This window comes from Siphateles boraxobius, unplaced genomic scaffold (genome assembly GCF_051911475.1).
Source record: "Siphateles boraxobius isolate OS27281-9 unplaced genomic scaffold, OSU_SipBor_1 13, whole genome shotgun sequence".
NCBI classification, from domain to species: domain Eukaryota; kingdom Metazoa; phylum Chordata; class Actinopteri; order Cypriniformes; family Leuciscidae; genus Siphateles; species Siphateles boraxobius.
This window is the reverse complement of record NW_027508733.1, coordinates 19,449,654-19,470,210: the sequence shown is the minus strand read 5'-3', so window position 1 is coordinate 19,470,210 and position 20,557 is coordinate 19,449,654. Positions and strand designations below refer to the sequence as shown.

General features: G+C 37.0%; 1 protein-coding gene across 9 annotated transcripts in view; it reads left to right on the top strand.

The window, feature by feature from the left end:
• The first annotated feature begins 8,853 nt into the window (after positions 1-8,853).
• Positions 8,854-20,557, top strand: part of nfia (nuclear factor I/A) — a 169,532-nt gene continuing 157,828 nt past the window's right edge. For 4 of the 9 annotated variants that reach the window (XM_077226369.1, XM_077226362.1, XM_077226367.1 and 1 more), the window contains exons 1-3: positions 8,854-8,936; positions 9,090-9,132; positions 9,611-9,771. In XM_077226369.1, the coding sequence (XP_077082484.1) occupies positions 9,667-9,771 (105 nt within the window). In that variant the 5' untranslated portion in view covers positions 8,854-8,936; positions 9,090-9,132; positions 9,611-9,666. Of the gene's footprint in view, positions 8,937-9,089; positions 9,133-9,610; positions 9,772-14,845; positions 15,053-20,557 lie in introns of those variants that run through there. The other 5 variants (XM_077226361.1, XM_077226373.1, XM_077226365.1 and 2 more) reach the window with 4 other exon arrangements.

Sequence of the window (20,557 nt, the reverse complement as noted above, 5' to 3'; positions counted from 1 at the left end):
CCCATCTACAGAGCCATTGGTCAGTCAAAAAGATAGCCCCGCCCCAAAATCATGCAATTGGTCAATGTTGCTGTGCTGACAGTCACAGAGCCTTTTCTGAAAATTCTCTCTTTAGGAATAGCTACTTATAGCTGTCTCCATACTCTAAATAAAGGATTTTCATTGAAAAAAATGCCGAAAACTATTTGAATAGACATTGGGGAAAAAATACAAACGCAAAACTAAAACAAATATGCATCACATAACATTTGGCAAGTAGGGAAACAACAAGAACAAAGCCATGTATTTTTACAAGGGCCAAAGGCCGATTTCTAGCTCAAACGCCAAACCTAGAGGCAGGAGGAGGATGATGGGATTACAGCAGTGGCCAGTTGGAAGCAGCATTCAAGTGGAGCTGCTGAAGCCTGATAGCGCTCCAGCCAGCAGAGTGACCAGGGCCAAAAAAGAAAAAAACGCTGGCCTTCTCCTGACACAAAACTTCAAAGCTGACAACACGTTCTTGCCATTTAAAAAAAGCAAGATTACACTGATTCTGATGGCGTTTTGGACTGTCTAAACATCTGAACCTGAATCCTTTTTCTATCTGCCTATCCAGACGCTCCACCATTCCACACCAGATTGCCAGGCCCCCTCTCTCCGCCACACATCAGTACCCAGCCTGCTGCCTGCTCCCTGAAGGATGGACCAACACCTGCTGTTGGCAGGCACTGCCTCCCCCTTCCTTGTTTCCCTGTGCACTGTCTTCATGAGCTCCAGCACTTCAGGGTGAGATACCATGGGGGAAGAAAAGGCTTTTGGGAAAAAGGAGGGGTTCTGCTAGACCCTGCTTGCTTCGTTTGGCTGAACCGGCAAAAGGTTCTTCCTCTTCATTGCCCGAAGCCCCTAGTGTTCCGTCCATATGGTTGTCGCATCTTTTCTGATTTTTTTTTTGTTGGTCTTGGTGGAATTACTGGATGGTTGACCTGACCTGCATGCATTTAAGATGAAGGGGTGAAACTAACCAGAAAAAAAGAAAGAAGGAATAAATATAGCATGTGGTGAATACGCAGTCATGCACAGGAGTCAATGAGCCCCGATCTTCATTGACTAATGGGTCATATTATTGTGCAATAATCCTGCTTCACATTAATTCAGGGATATGGTTGTGTACTTCGTACACTGTGGTTAAACAAAACTAGTCTTCAAGCTTGCTGGAAAAATTCTAATCCTCATGTCATTCCAAAACTGTATGACTTTTTTTCTTCTGTGGAAAATACAAGATGATGCACAAAATTTGAAATAGCACAATAACTTAAATCACACAAATAATATTATAAAACTTAATATAACAAAATTTGTTTTGCTGTTTTTGGTCAACGTTCACTTTCACTGAATAGAAAAGAGCAGAGTCAACATTTTGCTGAACTTCTTGTTTTGTGTTCCACAGAATTAAGTCAAAAGGGTTTGATAAAATGATTAAAAAAAAGTCGACCTTTAGCCAAGTGTATAGTGCAGATATTGGATATGAGTCATGAGGCCTTAGTTTACATTTAGTTTATCATTTTACTGATCCGAAAAATCTTAGTTGTAAAAACGGTGTGATTTGCAATGGATGCAGACGAAGTACAAGCTTTTGCTTTCCGCACCATCTTTAAAGGTCAGCAAAACATTGGTCTCTTAAGATGAAGAGAAAAAAGAGGAGAGCCCTTGTTGCAACCTTAGGCGAATGTAGCAATGATCGCTCCTTTAATCGCAGTGGTTGGTGTCCACCCGAGTTGACATCATTCGCCACTGCCGCTTTTCTCAATGACGTACGACTCGCATTGACAGGAATATCCGATCTGTCCGCTTACACGGCAGGGTTAGGTGCCCTAACCCTAACCCTAACAAGTGCACATATTCGATTCATATCAGATTCATTTGCCTGAAACAGATCTGAGGCTATCAGAATCCATGTGCTTTTTCTGTGGGTATTATCCGATCTGTGCCACATGGGAGGAAAAGGAATTGGGTCACTTGAACCATGTAATGTAAATGTAGTCTAATTTTTTTTAATGATTAAATTCTATTTAACACATTTTTGGCAATCACTTTGACCTAGAAAAGAAAAGTGTAAAAATGATACGATTAATAAGTTATAACAACATATGTTTTTGCATTGCTTTAAAATAAGTTAAACAATTTTCAACTTTTTTTTTTTCGGTATACAAGATTCAACACATTTTTTAAGTCAGTTTAATGCAATTTAAGTTGAAATAACTTATACATCCAAGTTGAATTTAAGTTGAAATTGTCCACAAAAATTTAAGTTAGAAACTTTTTTTTTTAAAGAGTGACCCTCATTTATAAAATAAAATAAATAAATGAGTAACACATATAATTACAATAACGTAATAAAGCATAAATAAAAACTTACAGAACAGCCTGCAATTAAAGTGTTTTTCTTTTATGATGTTTCATTAATGCAACCTGAATTATTCATGTTCATATTGCATCAACATATTAAATCAAAATGTGAGCGAATAAACATGGATATGAAGACATTATGTGTCCAGGTCTAGTCTGAATATCAAATAACTTAAGTGCGGCAGCCTATCAATTACACTATAAAGACAAGTCAATAAACCTAATGAGATTTTTGAGACCAAACGCAAATTTGAAAATCAAGAGTTCTTGCAAAAAAAGGGTAAAATATAATTTATATTTTTCCTCCTGAGGCAATACCTCAGAAAGGCCATTGAGCTCTTGCTAAGAGCATCTGCTGGCCTATGCTAATTTCAGGCCTGAAATTGTGATGCCCAGTATGAAAGAGTCCTTTGGCTATATTTCATGCACACATCTAGGTTAAAGGACAAGGGGTGGTTGAAATGACTGAGTGGACACAAAGGCCAATAGTGGCCCTGATCTTTAAACCCCACGTAAGGAGAACTAGGACATGTGATGGAAGAGGAAAATAGAGTAAAATAGAGTAAACATTTTAGCGTTCGTGTCTATACACAACCAACAGAGAAAGAAAAGTGGAAATTTGAGTCTTCACAAAAATATATAACCAATTAAGAACATGTACTAATGAAGTTAACTCATTACTGGTGACAGCTCTCCTTAATCATGTAATTTAACCACTTATTACCCAGCATCTGTCTGAACGCAACGTGGAACAGCAGGAAAATTAGTACGAGAATATCTGACGTCAGCCATTGTTGCTTCAGCTGGGCTAAATGCAAATGTGCTCCTTGATAAATCAGGCTCATATTAAGCTGATATTCGTAAAAATAGGTCGTTAAAAGGTCCTTCCTACTATGCTAATATTTCATAAAATACTCAATGCAATATTTAGTAAAAACATCACATATTAGTTTACTGTACTTTCATATATCACAGTTAAGTGAATAAAGTGATGAGTAAAATGACCAATGCACTTCTAAAATGAAAAATGCAATTTTTAAAGAAATATTTCAGATGTTTTCTCTAATTAAACGCTATTGTCAACATGAAATTAAAATGATTTTCTTTATGAATTCTCTGGTCGTGTGAATTTAAATTTGATTGATGAATAAAAAAGAAAGAAAAGTAATTGTCTATTCTGATATGTAACAGACATTTCAAATAATTCAGCTATTTAAATAAAAATTACAATTAGTTAAGTTTAAGTGCTTGAGCATGACCAGAGAATAGTTTGAACATGTTTATTAAGTAGCCTAATTTTATAAAAAGTCCTAATCTATTTATTCAAAGTTCAAAAGGTACTGCGTTACAGCAATGACCCGAATACAAACACAGTTTTGCTTCGTGACTATGTTGAGCGATGTGAGCAGAGGGAGCGGTTTAGACGCATAATTGAACATTTAAAGAGGACAAGCTTGGGGTAATTACGCTAATTAAGAGCAGTAACTAATGAAGCCATCTCTCCTGCGACACAGTCACAGTCCCTCGTACCATTACTCGCCATTAATCTTCCATAATCACCTATGTCGTGCGTTAGGGACATTCAGGCATGCAGCAAAGCATACTGTGACAGCCAGCCAATGGGAGGATCATTTCAACCCCTACATTGGCTTGTAATACTGTCCAACTGGACTAAAATGATAAATAAAAGAGCTTTTAAGAGTATAGACCATGCAGGCATACTAATTCAGCACAGTACTGAAGCACTGACTGCCAAATAAACTGGTACACACGGTCTCTTTCCAAAGTGATTTGAACTGTTAACTGCAGGGCATTCTGGGCATAGACCACCACTACAAAACAACCCTCAGTGGCTGCCGTCCAGTTTCTACTACTTTTTTTCCCCACATTTTATAACATATAAATGATAGCATGGAGCCAACAGTGTTTTACATAATAATGGACAGTGGTTGGACAATGGTTTTATTTCATTCTGGTAAAAATGTTCACGTTATGAACATCATTGCAAGCATGGAAGTACAATCATAGTCTAAGACATTATAAAAGGTAGGAAATGGATTAGTGGTATAAAAATCAATGGCATATGCCTGAAAATAGAGTATTTAGCGTGATTTGAGCTAAAGAAGAACATTTAATGATACAACTGGGGGTTTTTTTAACGCTGAAATGCAATCACCTTATTGAAACAATCTTGAAAAAACTTTTTATATATATTTTGGTCCCAGATGAGTGCATGGTGTAAGCCTATTGAGGCATATTTCTAAAACCCAGAAGAGAATTAGCATGATTTGGCATTGTTATAGAAGCTCCATACATTTCTCATGGCTACATTTTTAATGTTTACTAGCCAGGATAATCTTAATGGGACAGGGTGATAATCTCAAAATTATATTTCAAATGCCCCTGATCCGAGTCAAATCATTGAATATAGAGTATCGGCCAATACGGAGTCCTGATCCCATTCTTGTATTTTCTTATTGCTTGGTGCACACTTACATACAAAGTAAGTTATCGAAATCAATCCAATGTATACAGGCCAGAGATGTGCAGAATGTAAAATTCCAATATAACTAGAACTACAGTTATTATATTTACAGGCCCACACACACACACTGTATAAAGACATTGGTAGATGAAAACATGTTACAATGGTAGACATTGAAACTAGACTGTGTGGCCAATTATGAATATGTGACTGATCAATGAGGGAGGGAGGGAGGGGAGGAAATCTCTATGGTGATTCAAACCTGCATTTCCCACATAAGCACCAAGGCTCGATGTGCCACAGAACATGCAACAACCACTAAGCCACAGCTCAGTTAAATATTTAGCAACTCATCTGCATTTTCTTTTCAGGCCTTCGGTTTCTCAGGCTGCAGCTCAACACTGATCTTGGACAGTGATGCCACCTATTAACATTTAAACCGAGTGGACGGCTGGATGTAAAAAGAATCAGTTTACAGGCCAGCAGTGACACTCTTTAAGCCTTGGCCCTGATGTCCAAGTCCAAGACTGTTCCAGCAGTCACCACCTGAGTCTGACACCAGACCTGAAGGCCTGAATAGAGGTAACAAGGTGCTAGGGCAGCTCTCCAGGCAGCTAAAACCAGTCAACTAGACTTAAAACAAACTAAAGTAGGTTTGTTTAGGCGCTAAAAATATCAGTATGTACAGTAACTTAAGACACTGAAGGAACTTGCATAACTCAACAAAGACTGCAGGAAATATCAGATCAGAGAGCTAAAATACACTTTTGTTGTCAAAGCAGAAAGGTGATTTTGGAAACCTACCATCATTTGGGTTTGTGAAAGGTGTTATTTCAGAACAGTGGAAGTGTGTAACAAAGCGCAGAGGCTTTTTTAATGCCGTCTCTGGGGGGGTCGGCGCTACACCAGGCCAGTTCGACTGCCAGACAGCTCTGCTTGTCTGTTAATCTGCGCTCGCTGTGGAAGGGGGGCAAGCGAATGGCGCTGCCAAACACGAGACGCACTGCAGATGGCAACACTTCCATATTCTGTTTCTTTTCTGGCTGACTCTCCTTCTCACCCACTGTTATTCATATGCATGAATATTTCGTGAATACTAGCATTATCACTTTCCCTATATTTACTGTTTTGCCGGTCTTCCCCCTGCTGATGCACGCTTTTCGGATGACAATTTCGCATTCGGCGAGGTCCGGACGAGCTGCGTTTTTAAAAAAATGTCGAGCATAAATTTCTCAAACGAGCAAGATGGAGATGTTACAGCCAGAGCAAAGCATGGCCATGGCACACTAGCTCAAAGTGCTTGTGATGCCCGCATGCTTTTTCTGGGTTTGTGCCGCAGCACTGCGATGGACATCTGCTGGGGCTTGGTGAACATATGTTTCCACAGCGCTCCATTTCCAAAATGAAAAACATAATGTCTGTCCAATTAAATATGCAAAAAACAAACACCCTTTTAACTAGCTCAAAAGACATTTTGTCATTTTTGAAGTTTAATAATTTGATTTCGTGACTCTTTGGGAACTTCTCTGAGAGACACTGACAACTTTTAAAAGAGTTTCTAAACGGATATTATACATATAAGAGAAATTCAACTGTACTTCAAGCCTTTCAATTAGTATTTCACTTTTCTGTCTTGATATTATAAAAAATGGCATACAATTTTTTTGCCAATGGACAGGTTGCAAAAAGCTGTATTCATTAGAATGCAAACATTGTATTTAACCGAAACCTATAGCTATTATTTTTTACACAAACATATTGTATATACAGTAGATTAGATTAAAAAATATATTTGAATTTCTGATAATTATACTTTACTCGTCACCAACAGCGCAAGCTATTGTTATGATCCCAACCACTACAAAATTAATTGCATTGTTTGGTCCCAGCCAGTCCAGCGTGAAGTCTGTCATTTGTCCAGTTAGCACATGGATATGATTAACTGTGGCAGGAGGCATGAAAGCGTTGAGCCTTACTGTAGGCTGATCAAATTAATTATGCTAAATAGCAAAAGAGGGAGAAGGCCAAACTACATTGTTCGCTGTGATCAGGGCTGAGTCCATATATCAGCAGCTCAAAACCAGACTGACAAGCAGTGGTGAAGCTAAACTTGGAAAGGAATACAATCGTAGTGTGTGATTTTCAAAGTTTTGTCACAATATGTATTAAGCATCAAAATATGAATGTATATGTGACAAGGATCATCAAGTTTCATCTCCTAAATAATTTGGAACGCTGTAAAAACTGATTGACTGACCTTAAACCCCCCCCCCCCAAAAAACAAAACCTGATTGCCGTAAAAAAATAAGTTAAATAAGTTAGTAAAAGAAGTTCAAAATAAGTAGTCACAGTAATACAAATAGCCAAAATATTTAATGTGGTATCTATAAGATTTTTTTTGTTTGAAAATATAAATATTTAAAAAAAAAAATTTATTTTTAATTATTAAATTACTTTTGTATGGAGAGAAATAGTTTAACCAGTTCACCGGGGGAAATAAATTAACAAATGGTGATTTCACACACTACAAGCTCTAAATATATATAACAATAGTCCAAGAGCTCAAACTTAAAGGGATAGTTCACCCAAAAATTCTGTCATCATGTACTCACCCTTAAGTTGTTCCAAACCTGAACACAAAAGTAGATACTTTGAAGAATGTCGGTAACCAAACAGTTGATTAACTGTAACCATTTTTTCTTCAAAATATCTTCTTTTGTGTTCAGCAGAAGAAAAAAATTCATACAGGTTTGGAACAACTTGAGGGTGAGTAAATGATGACAGAATTTACATTTTTTGGTTAACTATCCCTATAATTTATAAAAGGATATTTCCGGTCCTTGATTCTGATTGGTTGAGTTCGAAGCCATTGTAAATTAGTACAAACTTACATCTGTGACCTCATTAATATAAATATTTTTATGAACTAACCGTTTTATAAAAAGCAATAAGCCCAGTGAAGTCGTGTTTAATTAACAACTATATGTACAAAAAGTATTGTTTGTGCAAGTGCTTAGGTCCCATAGCCTCAATTTAGCATATAATCCAATGAATGCATTAAAAGTGGTATATGTTAATGACTTACAGAACGCCTGTTCAAGACTTCAAGTTTTTGCCTTTGTTTATGTTGTGTGTCAGGTGATCACCTTCAGTTGCCCACTGTCCTTCTTGTCCCCTCGCTTCTACTGCACTTTCATTTTTCCACATTTACTCTCATTTTTCTCTCCACACCTTATCTTGCACACAAGGCCCTCTGCCAAAATCTCAATATGTTGTGCACCTATAGTGACGATTCTCAATTAATGCCTCCATTCATCACTGTACAGTGCTCTAATTCTGGATGTCCCTGTTCTACAGGGAACAGTGTGCTACGATTTATGATTCCTGGGATACAGTAGCTCGGTTTACTCTAATGGACTTTTCCATTCAATCACATCTAATAAATTATGTCAAGAAGGCCTACAGATTCATTTTAATTTTGTCAACCTGAAAGGTCATAGGTCATCAAAACAATATATCAGTAGTGTGATTCTTATTATGGGTACCTTTAGAAAATAAACTAAGTAGTTTAATAATTTTGTCCACTAACAATTCCCAACAGTGAACATACATGTATCACTTTTTTTGTCATTATGAGTATTTTCACAACTGTATGATACACAGCGTCAAACATTTTCACACGTTTTGCATAACTTGACAACAATAAAATATTGTGTAGGGATATTTACCTTGATTCTTGAAGATGACGACACAGTTAAGTACAACACAAATGTTTTTAAGCTAACGACGCTACGGAAATAATTCTTTTTATGGCTGTAAACTGCAAAAATTGCGTCTTTTTTAATCCTCAAGGACATTTAAGGCAGTAATTTAATGTTAATTTATCAATAATGTTAGTGGAACGCCGAGCCAAACACATTTGTAAGGGAATATTCTGTATACGAAAAAGGTGTATAGTGTATTTGTGCGCCTGCGCGATACATCTTTTCCCCGCGACAACCAAGCGAGTAGAGCGTGAGGAACTGTTGTTTACCTGAGTAAAATATCCATCATGGGCGGTGTTTGTGTACGTATGTTGTTAAATATGTCTTTCACCTGTTTATTAACTGAGATAGGCGAGATAAATCTTGATCTTAAGACCGTATTTGTAATATTTAAGGTGCTATGTTGTTTTAAAATCAATTTTTATCTATTATTTTGTGATTATTTGAACTGACAGAAACTTCGCGTTTTGTCAACTACGACGCGTCACCTACACTGAGGTAAAAAAACATAATTGACGTTATATATCTGAGGTATCTATATGATGTATTTATTAGCACAACAATAGGCTACTGCTCAAACTTATTTGAACTTGCATCACATTTAAAATCGTATTTTAAATGTATTAGATAATTTACATGCCAAATGTTGGGTACACCTTGCCTACCATATTATAGGATTATTGTGTTTTTAGGTACCATCGTCATACTTAGCTATTTTTGGACCTTACCTTTTTTTTTTTGTAGCCTACTTCAACATGTGTAAAGATAATGTGGCAACTCAAATATGGTTGCTATGTCAGATATGTAAATATATTTTGTGTGTCATAAGTTATGTACAAACATATATTGTATCTCATATTGTATATCAATAAAAAAATATATATATGTATGTATCTTATATATATATATATATATATATATATATATATATATATATAAATGTAAAGTAAATTTTCGTAAATAAATTTGTTTTCAGAACTGAAGAGAGGGGGTAATCAGTGGGAAGTGAAGGTCAAGACAACAGTGCTGAGGATGCTGCTGGCTGACATGGGACATCTCAGTGACAGCTTTGGCCGCCATTCATCGCCATTCTATGTGATTAAATATGATGTGCCAGGATGGACATCACTGAGGCGGGTATATTGTAGGGCAAGAGCCCTGCACCACACAAGCCGCCTATTGCCTTAAATAGCAGAATGGCACAACATCTTGTTTTGGGGAGATGCAGCACTGTAGCATTTGGCATACCTTATCAGCATTTGGCCACCATTCATAGTGTCTGCAGGGCTTTTTTTCTTCTAGCGTCCCAGTTTTTGTACTCATGCAACATAGCAAATCCTTCTAAAGTTGTATGTTTTTCTTGACTCAGCCATCAACTTTCCACTAACAAAATTGATGAATGCCTTCAAATGATCCATTATGATGTCTTTAAAGATTTGTGGGTATAAATAGCACTGAAGGACACTCCTGAAACACTTCCAGAGAAAGGTTATCTGCCAAGCAGTCATTAATCTGTTGCCGTGGGTTAATTGTCTTGGAGTTTATTTCCTTGTCAACCTGGTAACAAAACGACCATCGCTTTTAAGGCATTCATCAACTCCAATATTTAGAGGAAAAGCTGCCTGGGTGTGATTATAATGAACGTGAAGCTGGTATAGCACATCTTGGCCACGTGTAGATGCTTGAAGCAGATGGTCCTCATGGCCATAGCTCAAGCCTCTTCTCTTTACTCGACTTTCTTATCTCTGCCAGGCCCTTAGTTTCAGGCTCTGCGCTTCTGGCACCCGTCGCGCACAATATTCCATTTTCACGCACACAGGCTTTATCAACCATAAACACAGATATGTCCGTATTGGGACCAGCTGTCCCATTCCATTCACATTCTTACTTTTTGTAAAATTGAATTGTATTATTTACACACCTTTTTGAATCTAAATTCGAACACTCGCACCAAATGTCCGCCATGAATATCGACAGCCGTGTTTTTCCAGACACATGCACTGCAGCTTCAGTAAATAGTTCTGGATTTCGTTCTCATTGATTCCAGACAGGTTTTTTTACAACAATGGGTGCATTATTGGATGGTTTTCCCTGTCTTCCTCTGGCAAATTGAAACATTTTGGATCGCGCTAGGGCAGACGACCATGCGGTGTGTTTCTAATTGGTGGAGCACATTTGCAGCAGGTCCATATTAGTTTCTTTGTTTAGCGTTTGTCTAGCAGGCGAATTCAAGCAGAAGTTTTCCACAGTGGCATTGGGCTTCTATTTCTCTCAAGTTAGTCTCTTATTGGGAAGTAGTTCTGTCATCACTTGTCCACAGTAGTTTAAGCTCTCATATCTTTTGAATACTTGTCTTGGAGTGTATACAGACCTGCATGTGACATTTCAAAGACATTGTTGAGGTATCAGACATAACAGCCGAGTAATATCAATGCTAACATGACCACAGATGACGAGGAACTGTTTATTTGGCTTCATGCAATTCCCTTTACAGTTTAATAACCTGGAACATAATGACATCTGCCAACAATCAGAAGGGAGAATGCATGGAAATAAACAATGGTGCTTCCTGGTTTTGTCAAATGCCTCAAGTTTGCTCTGCTGGGCATTTTTTGCTTATAGAATTAGACTTCCTAGGATGTGAAAACTTGTTTAGGCCATGGACAGCGTTGTTATTCGTGCTAGTAGATAATTTAATTTATTGCAAGAATATAATAAATGACACATTTTTATCTGTTAGATCAATGATAGTTGAATTTGGCTTAATTTATTTTTACAGCACAAATATTTTTACGTTTTTATAGTTTTTTTTTTAAACAAAATTTCATAACTCTGTCTTCCTGAAATTACATACTTGTCCAATCTTTTTTTTTTGCTTAAACCCCAACACTTTCTTTCAACCGACTGCAAGTTCACATTCAGATTTGGCTCCATCCAATCAACAACCACAGGATAGAACAAGTCCCTGTCCTACGTTTCTTTCTATTTCATCTATTTCATTTGAATGTACATCATAATATGGAAGAAAAGATCAATAACTACTTCTGTTTCTTTGTGACTTTAATGTTACATTGATATTTTATAGCTCAGGACAGGTTAGTGTTTCAGTTAAGTCTCAACATAGTCTCTCTCTCAGATGTGTCTCCTTAACATTGTTTAGGATAGATATGAAGCAATACAGAAAGACAGAAAGACATACAGAAAGACCAAGTCTTATTGAAATATATGACAGCATTTTTTTCTAAATCTAAAGACATTTTTCAGCGTACTACAATTTCATACATAAAAATTGCGGACATGTTTTACCAGGTAATAAAACCAGTGTTTTCAGCCTGTTGTTAATTTTACAAAGTTAAAAAGTTAACTTAAAAAGAAAAAAGTTAGTTAACATAAATATGAAGGCTAACAGAAAGGATTTAGTTTAGGTAAGAAAAAAGAGGCATGTAACTCCAGCATGTGGAAATCCTAAATGTGCATGAAGAGAATGATTTATTTTGGAAAATGAATTTGTCATATCTACAATTTGAAAACAGTTAGTAGCGTCAATGTAGCTTGATTTCAGGAGCATGTCGTTCATGGTTTGCAGACTGACGGCTGCGGCTGGTGATAATTTTTTTTCTGAGATACCCGCAAACCAGATCTTGATTCCAGCACATGTACGCTACACTGTAGATCTGTACCTTGTAAAATTCAGACCTGCTTTTGATTTCCTGTTATAGAAAGTAACTGGTATTGCTAGGTGGCAGAGTACTTTTCCATCTCAGAGTTGTGCCAGATAAAAAGAAAAACAGATGTAGATAATCAAGTTTTGGGGCATTTGAAGTAAAATAAGGTTAGCAAGAAGATGCCATACATACATACATGTGTGGTTTGATTTTTCACAAGGATTGAAATAGACTCTCTAACCACTGTATGAATGCAGCAGAAATAGACAGAAAAGTCTTTAATCTAAAAAATACTGAAATTCCTATTTTTGCATGTTGCAATGGTTTATCAGAGCAATTGGTTATTAGAACATCTAAACACTTTTATTTTTTGTGTTGGTTCATTATACACTGTTTATTGAACATACTTAAACTGTTCTTCCTTTTTAGTTTTTGATATATATGGAAAGGGAGTCAGCTAGATATTCAAGTATGTTATTTTCCTCACCAGGAGAGAGTTTATTGAAGGAAGTTTACTCTATGAGATGAGATGTCACCGAAAGTCTTATATTTGAAACTTCAGAGCAAATTTAATCAAAGCAGGTCAGATCAGTACAAGAGTGCCTTCTACTGGGCAACAGAGGAACGTGGGATAACACATTTCATGTGTTAGTTTTTCTATTTCAGTAAATGATTTGTGTTGATATGAATTTCGCACATACGGGAAGGTGTTAATTTTATCTCCATTATCTTTTTCTAGATATGATTTTTTTTAATTTAAATTCTAAAATGCTAGATTCTGTTGACATCCATGGGCAATCTTTTTTATTTTCTGTAAGTTATTATTTATTTGGAAAATTTGACAATTAAATAGGTTATTTAATAGGTTGTTTACATATTTATACTCGCAGATTTGATCCGCACTTGCTTCATTTAAATGCACCTTTTTTTTATTTTAAATCCACAAAACTCTTCAGAAGCACTGCCACTTAATAAACAGACAGCATTGTTGAAATGATTCCCTCCCAAGCTTTCATAGTGAGAGGGCTGTAATTGCATTCCTGCGCAATGTTAGCCCAGTCTTTGGCTGTGTGTGAACCCTGATGACCTGTGAGATGTATATAGTAAACAGTGTTTGCTGGCTGTATGGCACGGCTCCCAATCAGGGCTAGTGTCCAGACCCCTGCCGTTCTGTTCACAAGATTATCTGCCGTCATTTCTCACCGAGCCCAGCGTTACTGCGGCAGAGTTTTATTTTGAGTCAGAAAGTTAACACTAAAAGCACTTAAAATAGAAGTACTTATAGTCTAATAATAATAAAGCTAAAATTTCTTCAAATATTTTTGAATAACTATTGCAAATAGTTAATTTTGCCCTGTTGAATTCGATCGATGCTAAGGAAAATTTCTTATTTTATTGTTAAGTATTTAATTGTGGTTTTTGTTTCAAGCTGGGAATAATTTAATTAACATAAGGCATTTTCAAGCGGTTTGTTTTAAGTTTATTTTAAACTAAGCAAAATAGACTGAAAAAGTTGATGACCGCTTTTTTTAATCTGCCTATAGGTTTGCCGACCCAGACCCTGGAGTAAGGGTTAGCTGTGGTGCTCCACTTCTCCTTTCCCAACAATGTTCCCAATATCTCCGGCTAAATTACATTCCTCAGCCAGCGTCACAATGGGAGAACTGTTTGATAGTTAGTCTCTCCCTCTCTTGCCCATATCTCAGGTATTCCCCTTACTTAGGAACCTGAAGCACCCAGACCTCTCATAACCTCTGTCGCTTTTGAGAAAATGCTTTCAAGAAAAGAGAATATATATAGAAAGTTTTCAAAATTAAAACATATATATAGTGTTATTGTGTTTTAATAATAAAATAATTTGCAAAAAAACCTGTTGTACTCGCATGCTTAATTTAAAAAATAAATAAATTAATAAAAGTTTTCTTTAATTAGAAAATACTGTAGAAACTGTTATATGCGAGTGTCGCCGTAAATGATATCAGGATGCTCAGTGCCATAACTTTGTTAATAATTGACAGTAAGATAATTTGAAGGTTGTAAAAGCAGAACTGTCAATAAGCGCTGATTATTTCTGCTCTACTACGATCGAAAATAAATTTGCCCCCAAAAAAGAACTCTTTCCGGCACAGGGGGAAGAAGCCCATAACAAAACATTGCATGATAGTCTTTAAGTAGTTCCATCTGTCCAGCAGAATTTCAGGCTAATAGCCTGTGGCGCATCAGTCCGTTCCCTTAACTCCCGCAACCTGACTCTGTCCTATTAAATCTCTCCACTCCTCCAAAAAAAAGTGAATGAAGGAGAAAAAGATCTTGAGCAGACCTAAGTCAACTAAATTGTGATAGTGATGATGATGGTGATGATGGTGGCGGTGATGAAGCGCGAGCCCTAATTAAGGAGAAAAAAGGACCTCAGGCACTCAGTGATGTGGAAAAAAAGGGCTCATCATTGTGGTGTATTTTTTTAAGGACAGCTCGCTTTGTGAGCAGATGACTGCCGCTCACCTTGCCACGGGGTCTGCGTGAGATTGGTTCATTGTCAAGGATTTTTTTTACCCATGATTCCATATGGTATGGAGTGGGCTACATGTTGCCCAACATGCCAGTGCAAATGTTTTCTCAATTAGGTGTCTTATCTCCGGTGAGTGCACTAGCATCAGATGAAGCTTGCTGACAGCGTAATGGCAGCTAAAACCTCGGAAGGCTCCATCAAATGGCAGCTCTGCTACGACATCTCGGCCAGGACTTGGTGGATGGTAAGTTGGCAGCGACCAAACCTTTCTTTTACCTTTTTCTTTTTTTTTAAGAAAAACTTCCCTCCTTCGTTTTTATGCGCTCAGAACACACTTTGTTTTTTGAAACTCCTCTCTTCCTTTTTTGTCCAGTTGGTGGCAATTAGTTTTTTTTTATTGTAGTTTTGTTCCACACAATAGCTCCTCTGTGGCTCCTGTCACATTTGTCTTCTTTGTGTGCTCTTTAATGTACTCCTCTTTTATTGTTCACTTTTTTAAAGATGTCAGATAACAATTGACTCCATTTTTTTTATATACTTGAGTACGGAAAAATATATCCTCGTCGAAAACAAAAGCTCTTTTGTCACTTTTGTGACATTTCTCATTCATTCATTCATTACTTTTCTGCTGTCAGTCCGTATCCGCAAACGAGACGTCTCGTGTGTTTTTTTTTCTTCCTCAGCATGTTCCGCTTTCACTTGACAGAAAAGTTTTGCGCAGGAGTCCAAAGAAGGAGAAACAGGACAGGTCTTGCATCGATTCTTTTAATCCCTTGTTTACACTGAGGTTTTGTGGTGCACGCAGTCGGTCGCTCTGTGCTCAGTCGGTGCTCCGCTCCTCGGCTATGACACTCCGTCGCTGCAATTAAAGCATGAAGAGGGGAGAGGGAAAAAAAAACTCCAAAGTGTTCTGGGACAAGACGGACTCTGTGCCGGGGCAGATTAACTTGCTTGTTGTGGTCAGTGAGGCCAGACAACCTTTGACATAACTGTCGCTCCACCAGCAATGAAGAGAGGTGGAAGTGGGAGAGGAAAAAAAAAGTCTGGTTTGTAGATCGCAGCAAGATGAGGAGGGGTAGGGATTCACAATAGTCTATTGTGGCCGGCAGTTATACAAATGAGCCGCGTCGGGTACATGAAAGGCTTTTTCAGAGTGTCTAGGGTTCATTAGGCAATGATTCATTAGCCCTGCTTGAACTTAAACAGCATTAATGCCTTCGTTATTATAATTGCTGTTTTTTGAACAAACCTTTATGGTGTCTGAAAGAACTTGTTTTTTTTGTTGCAGACACTCCTTTGCCAACTTATACACTAGGTAGTTGTGTTACACGGGAACAGTAACTGTATTATTTGCCAGTTAGGGGAGCATAAACTTCAGATCTCAAACTGTGTCTCCCCCTCCTTCCACTTTCCCCCTCAGCCGGGTCACACAAGCTTGTCTCTCTGTATGACACTGCTGAGGAAAGTTGGTGAGAGAGAAACTGGAGTACATGTTTCTTTTACCGCCTTTATGGGGAACTACTTGAGCGCCCAGATTAGAGGAAGAGAAATGTTACATTCTGGTATCTGGGTGGAGGGCTTAATGGGATCGTTGCAGTTTCGGTGAAGTTGAGGGTGGTAATGTGCACGAATCCGTCTCCGCGATGCACGTCAAGTCGAGGCACCGCAGGAATGTGAGCCTGTGCAACTGCTTGGGGACTTTTTTTGTCTGTAATTTGTTAGATTTAGTTCTGATTTTTGAGTTTTTAAATTTTGATTTTGCTGATGAGTTTGTATGCATTTTTTTTCTATGTTGATTATAAATTGCACTTCCTTTAATATTTTATTAATTTGGCTTGCCAAGATAACGGAGAATAGAGATGTGTGACATTACTTCTGTTGTGCTGGTCTTAATATGCAATTTAATGACAACTGAACATTTTTTAATTTATTTGTTGGTTTGCAAATCTCAATATAGTGCACATTAAGGTTTTTAATACCTGAATTGTATTAAGAATATTAAAATGTTAGTGTTTTTTTTCTGTGGCTTGATATAGATTGAAAATCTGAAATCGAATTTCCACAAATTCTAAATTCACATTTGATAAATGTTTTTGCAAAAATATTGTGTGCATTTGAAATATACTTTACATATTCAAATTGTCATTAGTTAAAGCACTAATGTTTTCCTAATGCAACATGTGGCCAAGTTTAGATCAGAAGATTTTGAATGCGTTTGTATCTGCCATATTGTATTTCCAGTAATTAGTAATGCTGATTTTAAATGTAACATTTGTACGCACACACACACACACACACACACACACAGACACACACACACAAAAAAAATCCTATTTATATAAAATAGGATTTAATATTATTTAAAAAAATAGTTGCTCACCTTGTTTAAACTATTATTTTTCTTTAAATAAAAATCCCATTCTGATATTACTCTTAAAATTAGCATTTAACATTTTGATTTGGTGAAATAAATACTTGGTTTAGTAATTTTTCATTAGTTCACATGGTTGTTTTATGTATTTTTTAGAGGGATAAAAGGAAAGATACAAACATTGAAAGTAAAAAAATAAACAATAATGAATTGTAGTTTAATGCTCCACAGCCATCCCTTTCTTTGCCCTTTTCTACTTTTACTTGACCAGTAATGCCTGAAACATCCAGACAACCAATACGCTGCTCTTTGTTTACCTTTATAGTAAATGTAAACTTTTATTAAATTTAACATAGCTATTTATTTGTGCATCTATAAGTTCAATGTCACAGTTGGATTGTCAGAACATGTTTAGTTTCTCAGTGGCAATTACTCATAAAATGTGGATAATTGAAGAGCGAGCAACACCGACATCCTCACTTAAGTGTATTCATCCATATCCTTTATAAAGCTTCTTTAATGCACGTAGACATTATTTTAAAATACCCGCTGCAATTAACACTGCTTGTTCTCCTGCGTTGCTTGAGCTTTTGGGGCAGAGAAGCGGACCAGATCTGGTGTGATGTCCACTCACCAATGCACTAATGCTGCTGTGATGGGATCCCTTACCACCTAAGGGGCTAATGGGATTTTATCCTCTGTACAATTGGCACTTCTCTAATCTGCTTGTCAGTGAGCAGACACCCCCGAGAGGGACAAAATTTGAGGGTGAGAGTCGGAGGGAACAGGGCGAGGGCATAAAATCATTATATGATCGCTGCTGTAAGGGTCCACATGAAAACGCTGCCCGCAGCGCTAACGTCACAGATCAAATTAGGTTAAAAGAGAGACAGAAACACTGTCAGGTTTAATAAGCCCTCCGTGTTAATTCTCTTCACATGTGCCGTTTAAATATGTTCTGGGTTATTGCAATATATTGAAGAAGCTTTTGAATAGGACCTTATAATTATAATGCGATATAATTTCATCCAGCTTATGTAATACTTGTTAATTACGGTCTTAAGGCGACCTTGAGTGTATATAATGGAAAATAAATTATTCATGAATTTGCGATTATATCTTATATTGGATTTAGATTATTATATCTTTTGATAGGACTCTTGATGATTAGTAATTGCGTCTTTTTGCCTTTATTTTTTTACTTTTCAAATAAAATACTGATAAATCAATTCTGCAAGCACATTTTTGTCATTTATTTGTGTATTTTAAAGTATTGGAAGTGTTCTTCTGTTTTATAATGGTGAATAATAATCCATCAGTGAAATAAGCAACCCAGATTGTTAGAAAAACTCACAGCTGGAGTTAATTTTAAAAAGTAGTTCAATAAAAAAGTAGGCCTACTTTTAGGTTATTTAGTAAAGCAGTTTTATTTTATTACACACACTTTGTAATTTAACAATGCTTTAAAGCGCTAACGCCACATGACAAAACCTGACACAAATCTATTGTGGCACTTTGTTTTACACAACGTCCCATTTTTGCCGCCTGTTGTCTGGGTAGTGTGCGTTATGTCGGAGTGGAAGATGTTTCTAATTTGGCCTCCACCGTGGACTACGGAGAAATGATTAGAGTGGAGGAAATTGGAGGATTAAAATTGTCTGCTTGAACTTCCTGAGCACCGCATGCTCTCTCAGTGTCTCTGCACTGGGACTTCCAGGCCGAGCCCTGAAGCGAGGGAGCAGCTTCTCTATCCCACTCGCTCAGACCTCCAGAGCAGGGCTGGTGCTCAGGGCACACACTGAGCGTTCAGTGACTCTCAATCTGTTAATGTGCTTCGCTTTACCAGCCCTGAATGACTCACCGCCCACCTGATGGAGTCAGAATTAATTTGTCAATGGGTGACAGAGCAGCGCCTTTAAAAAAGCAATTTAGCCCCAGCAAATGTTTGTTTTTTTCACTTAAAATGTGTGCATACACACACACAGACACACACACACACACACACACACACACACACACACACACACACACACACACACACACACACACACACACACACACACACACACACGCACACATACATATATATATATAAATATATATATATATATATATGGAGAGAGAGAGAGAGCGAGAGACCAAAACACTCTATAATATATTTTTTGTAACTCAGTAGGCAGACTTGCATTATAAAGAATTCTGATTTCGAAGTAGTTTTTTTAACTCTGGAGAGTTTCTGCTTGACTTAAGCAAAGTCTCTAATATCCGTTCATATGTTTAATGTCTTTTGTAGAAAATGTGCCTGAGGGTGTCTTTGCCTCTTTTGTAATGTGATGTATATCTGCTTCATGAGCCTAGTGTTTCATGCCCAGTTCCAAGAGCTTATTTTGTTACTTGTTTTCATTTATGCATATATCCCCCCCCCCCCCCCCACCCCCAAATTTAAAACTGCCAGAAGCTGTGAAACGCGTGTTGGAATAAATGAATGCATTGATGGGCTCTGATATTATTGACAGGTATATTTTAGCATTCTCTCAAGCTCGCACTTGGCACACGATTGTTTTGTTGGCTTTCCATCAAAAGATGCGAAGAAACGTGGATCAGATTTGGATGTGGCTCCGTGGTTAAAAAAAAAAAAAAAAGGAAAATGAAAACAACAGAGGAAGTAAAGGAAGCTGAATTTGGAGTCAGTTCAAGGTATTAACTGAGAAACCTTTGTGTCTTATCAAATATGCTGGACCGTTTTGCAATGTTTTTCAAAAATAGGTGCTTCATGTTGGATTTCCACTGTTGTTCCTTTTGAGACCGACATACTTTCTGACAAAAGTTTTTGAAGAAATTACATTAATGACTATTTTAAGAGCAGCTTATGCTATATATATATATATATATATATATATATATACACAGTATGTATATATATATATATATATATATATATATATATATATATATATATATATATATATATATATATGCTATCATAAATATAATTAAATATAATTAATCTCATGTATGTAATTTGTATAATTAGAATAAATGTTTAAGCTTTTTGCACTGAAAACTATTATACACATTATGCATATTAAGTGTGTAATGTGCCACATTTCTCCATTATAGCGACGCAGACAGGTTGATGGCTGCTCCCAGTGGCCGGGTTGTCACTGCTATGTGACACCTTTACCCTTGCCAAGGCCAAATGGCCTTTTCTAAGCATGTAGAGCTAGCGTTAAGGACGATTTGGCCCTACTGCCGTAAAACAGTCCTCCCCATACACGCAAAGTGTCTGTGTTCGTCTATATCTGACCTGATGCTATCAAAGCTGTTTGTGAGACGGTTCATCCTGTTGTCTCCCTTATACCTTCCCTACCTCCCCCT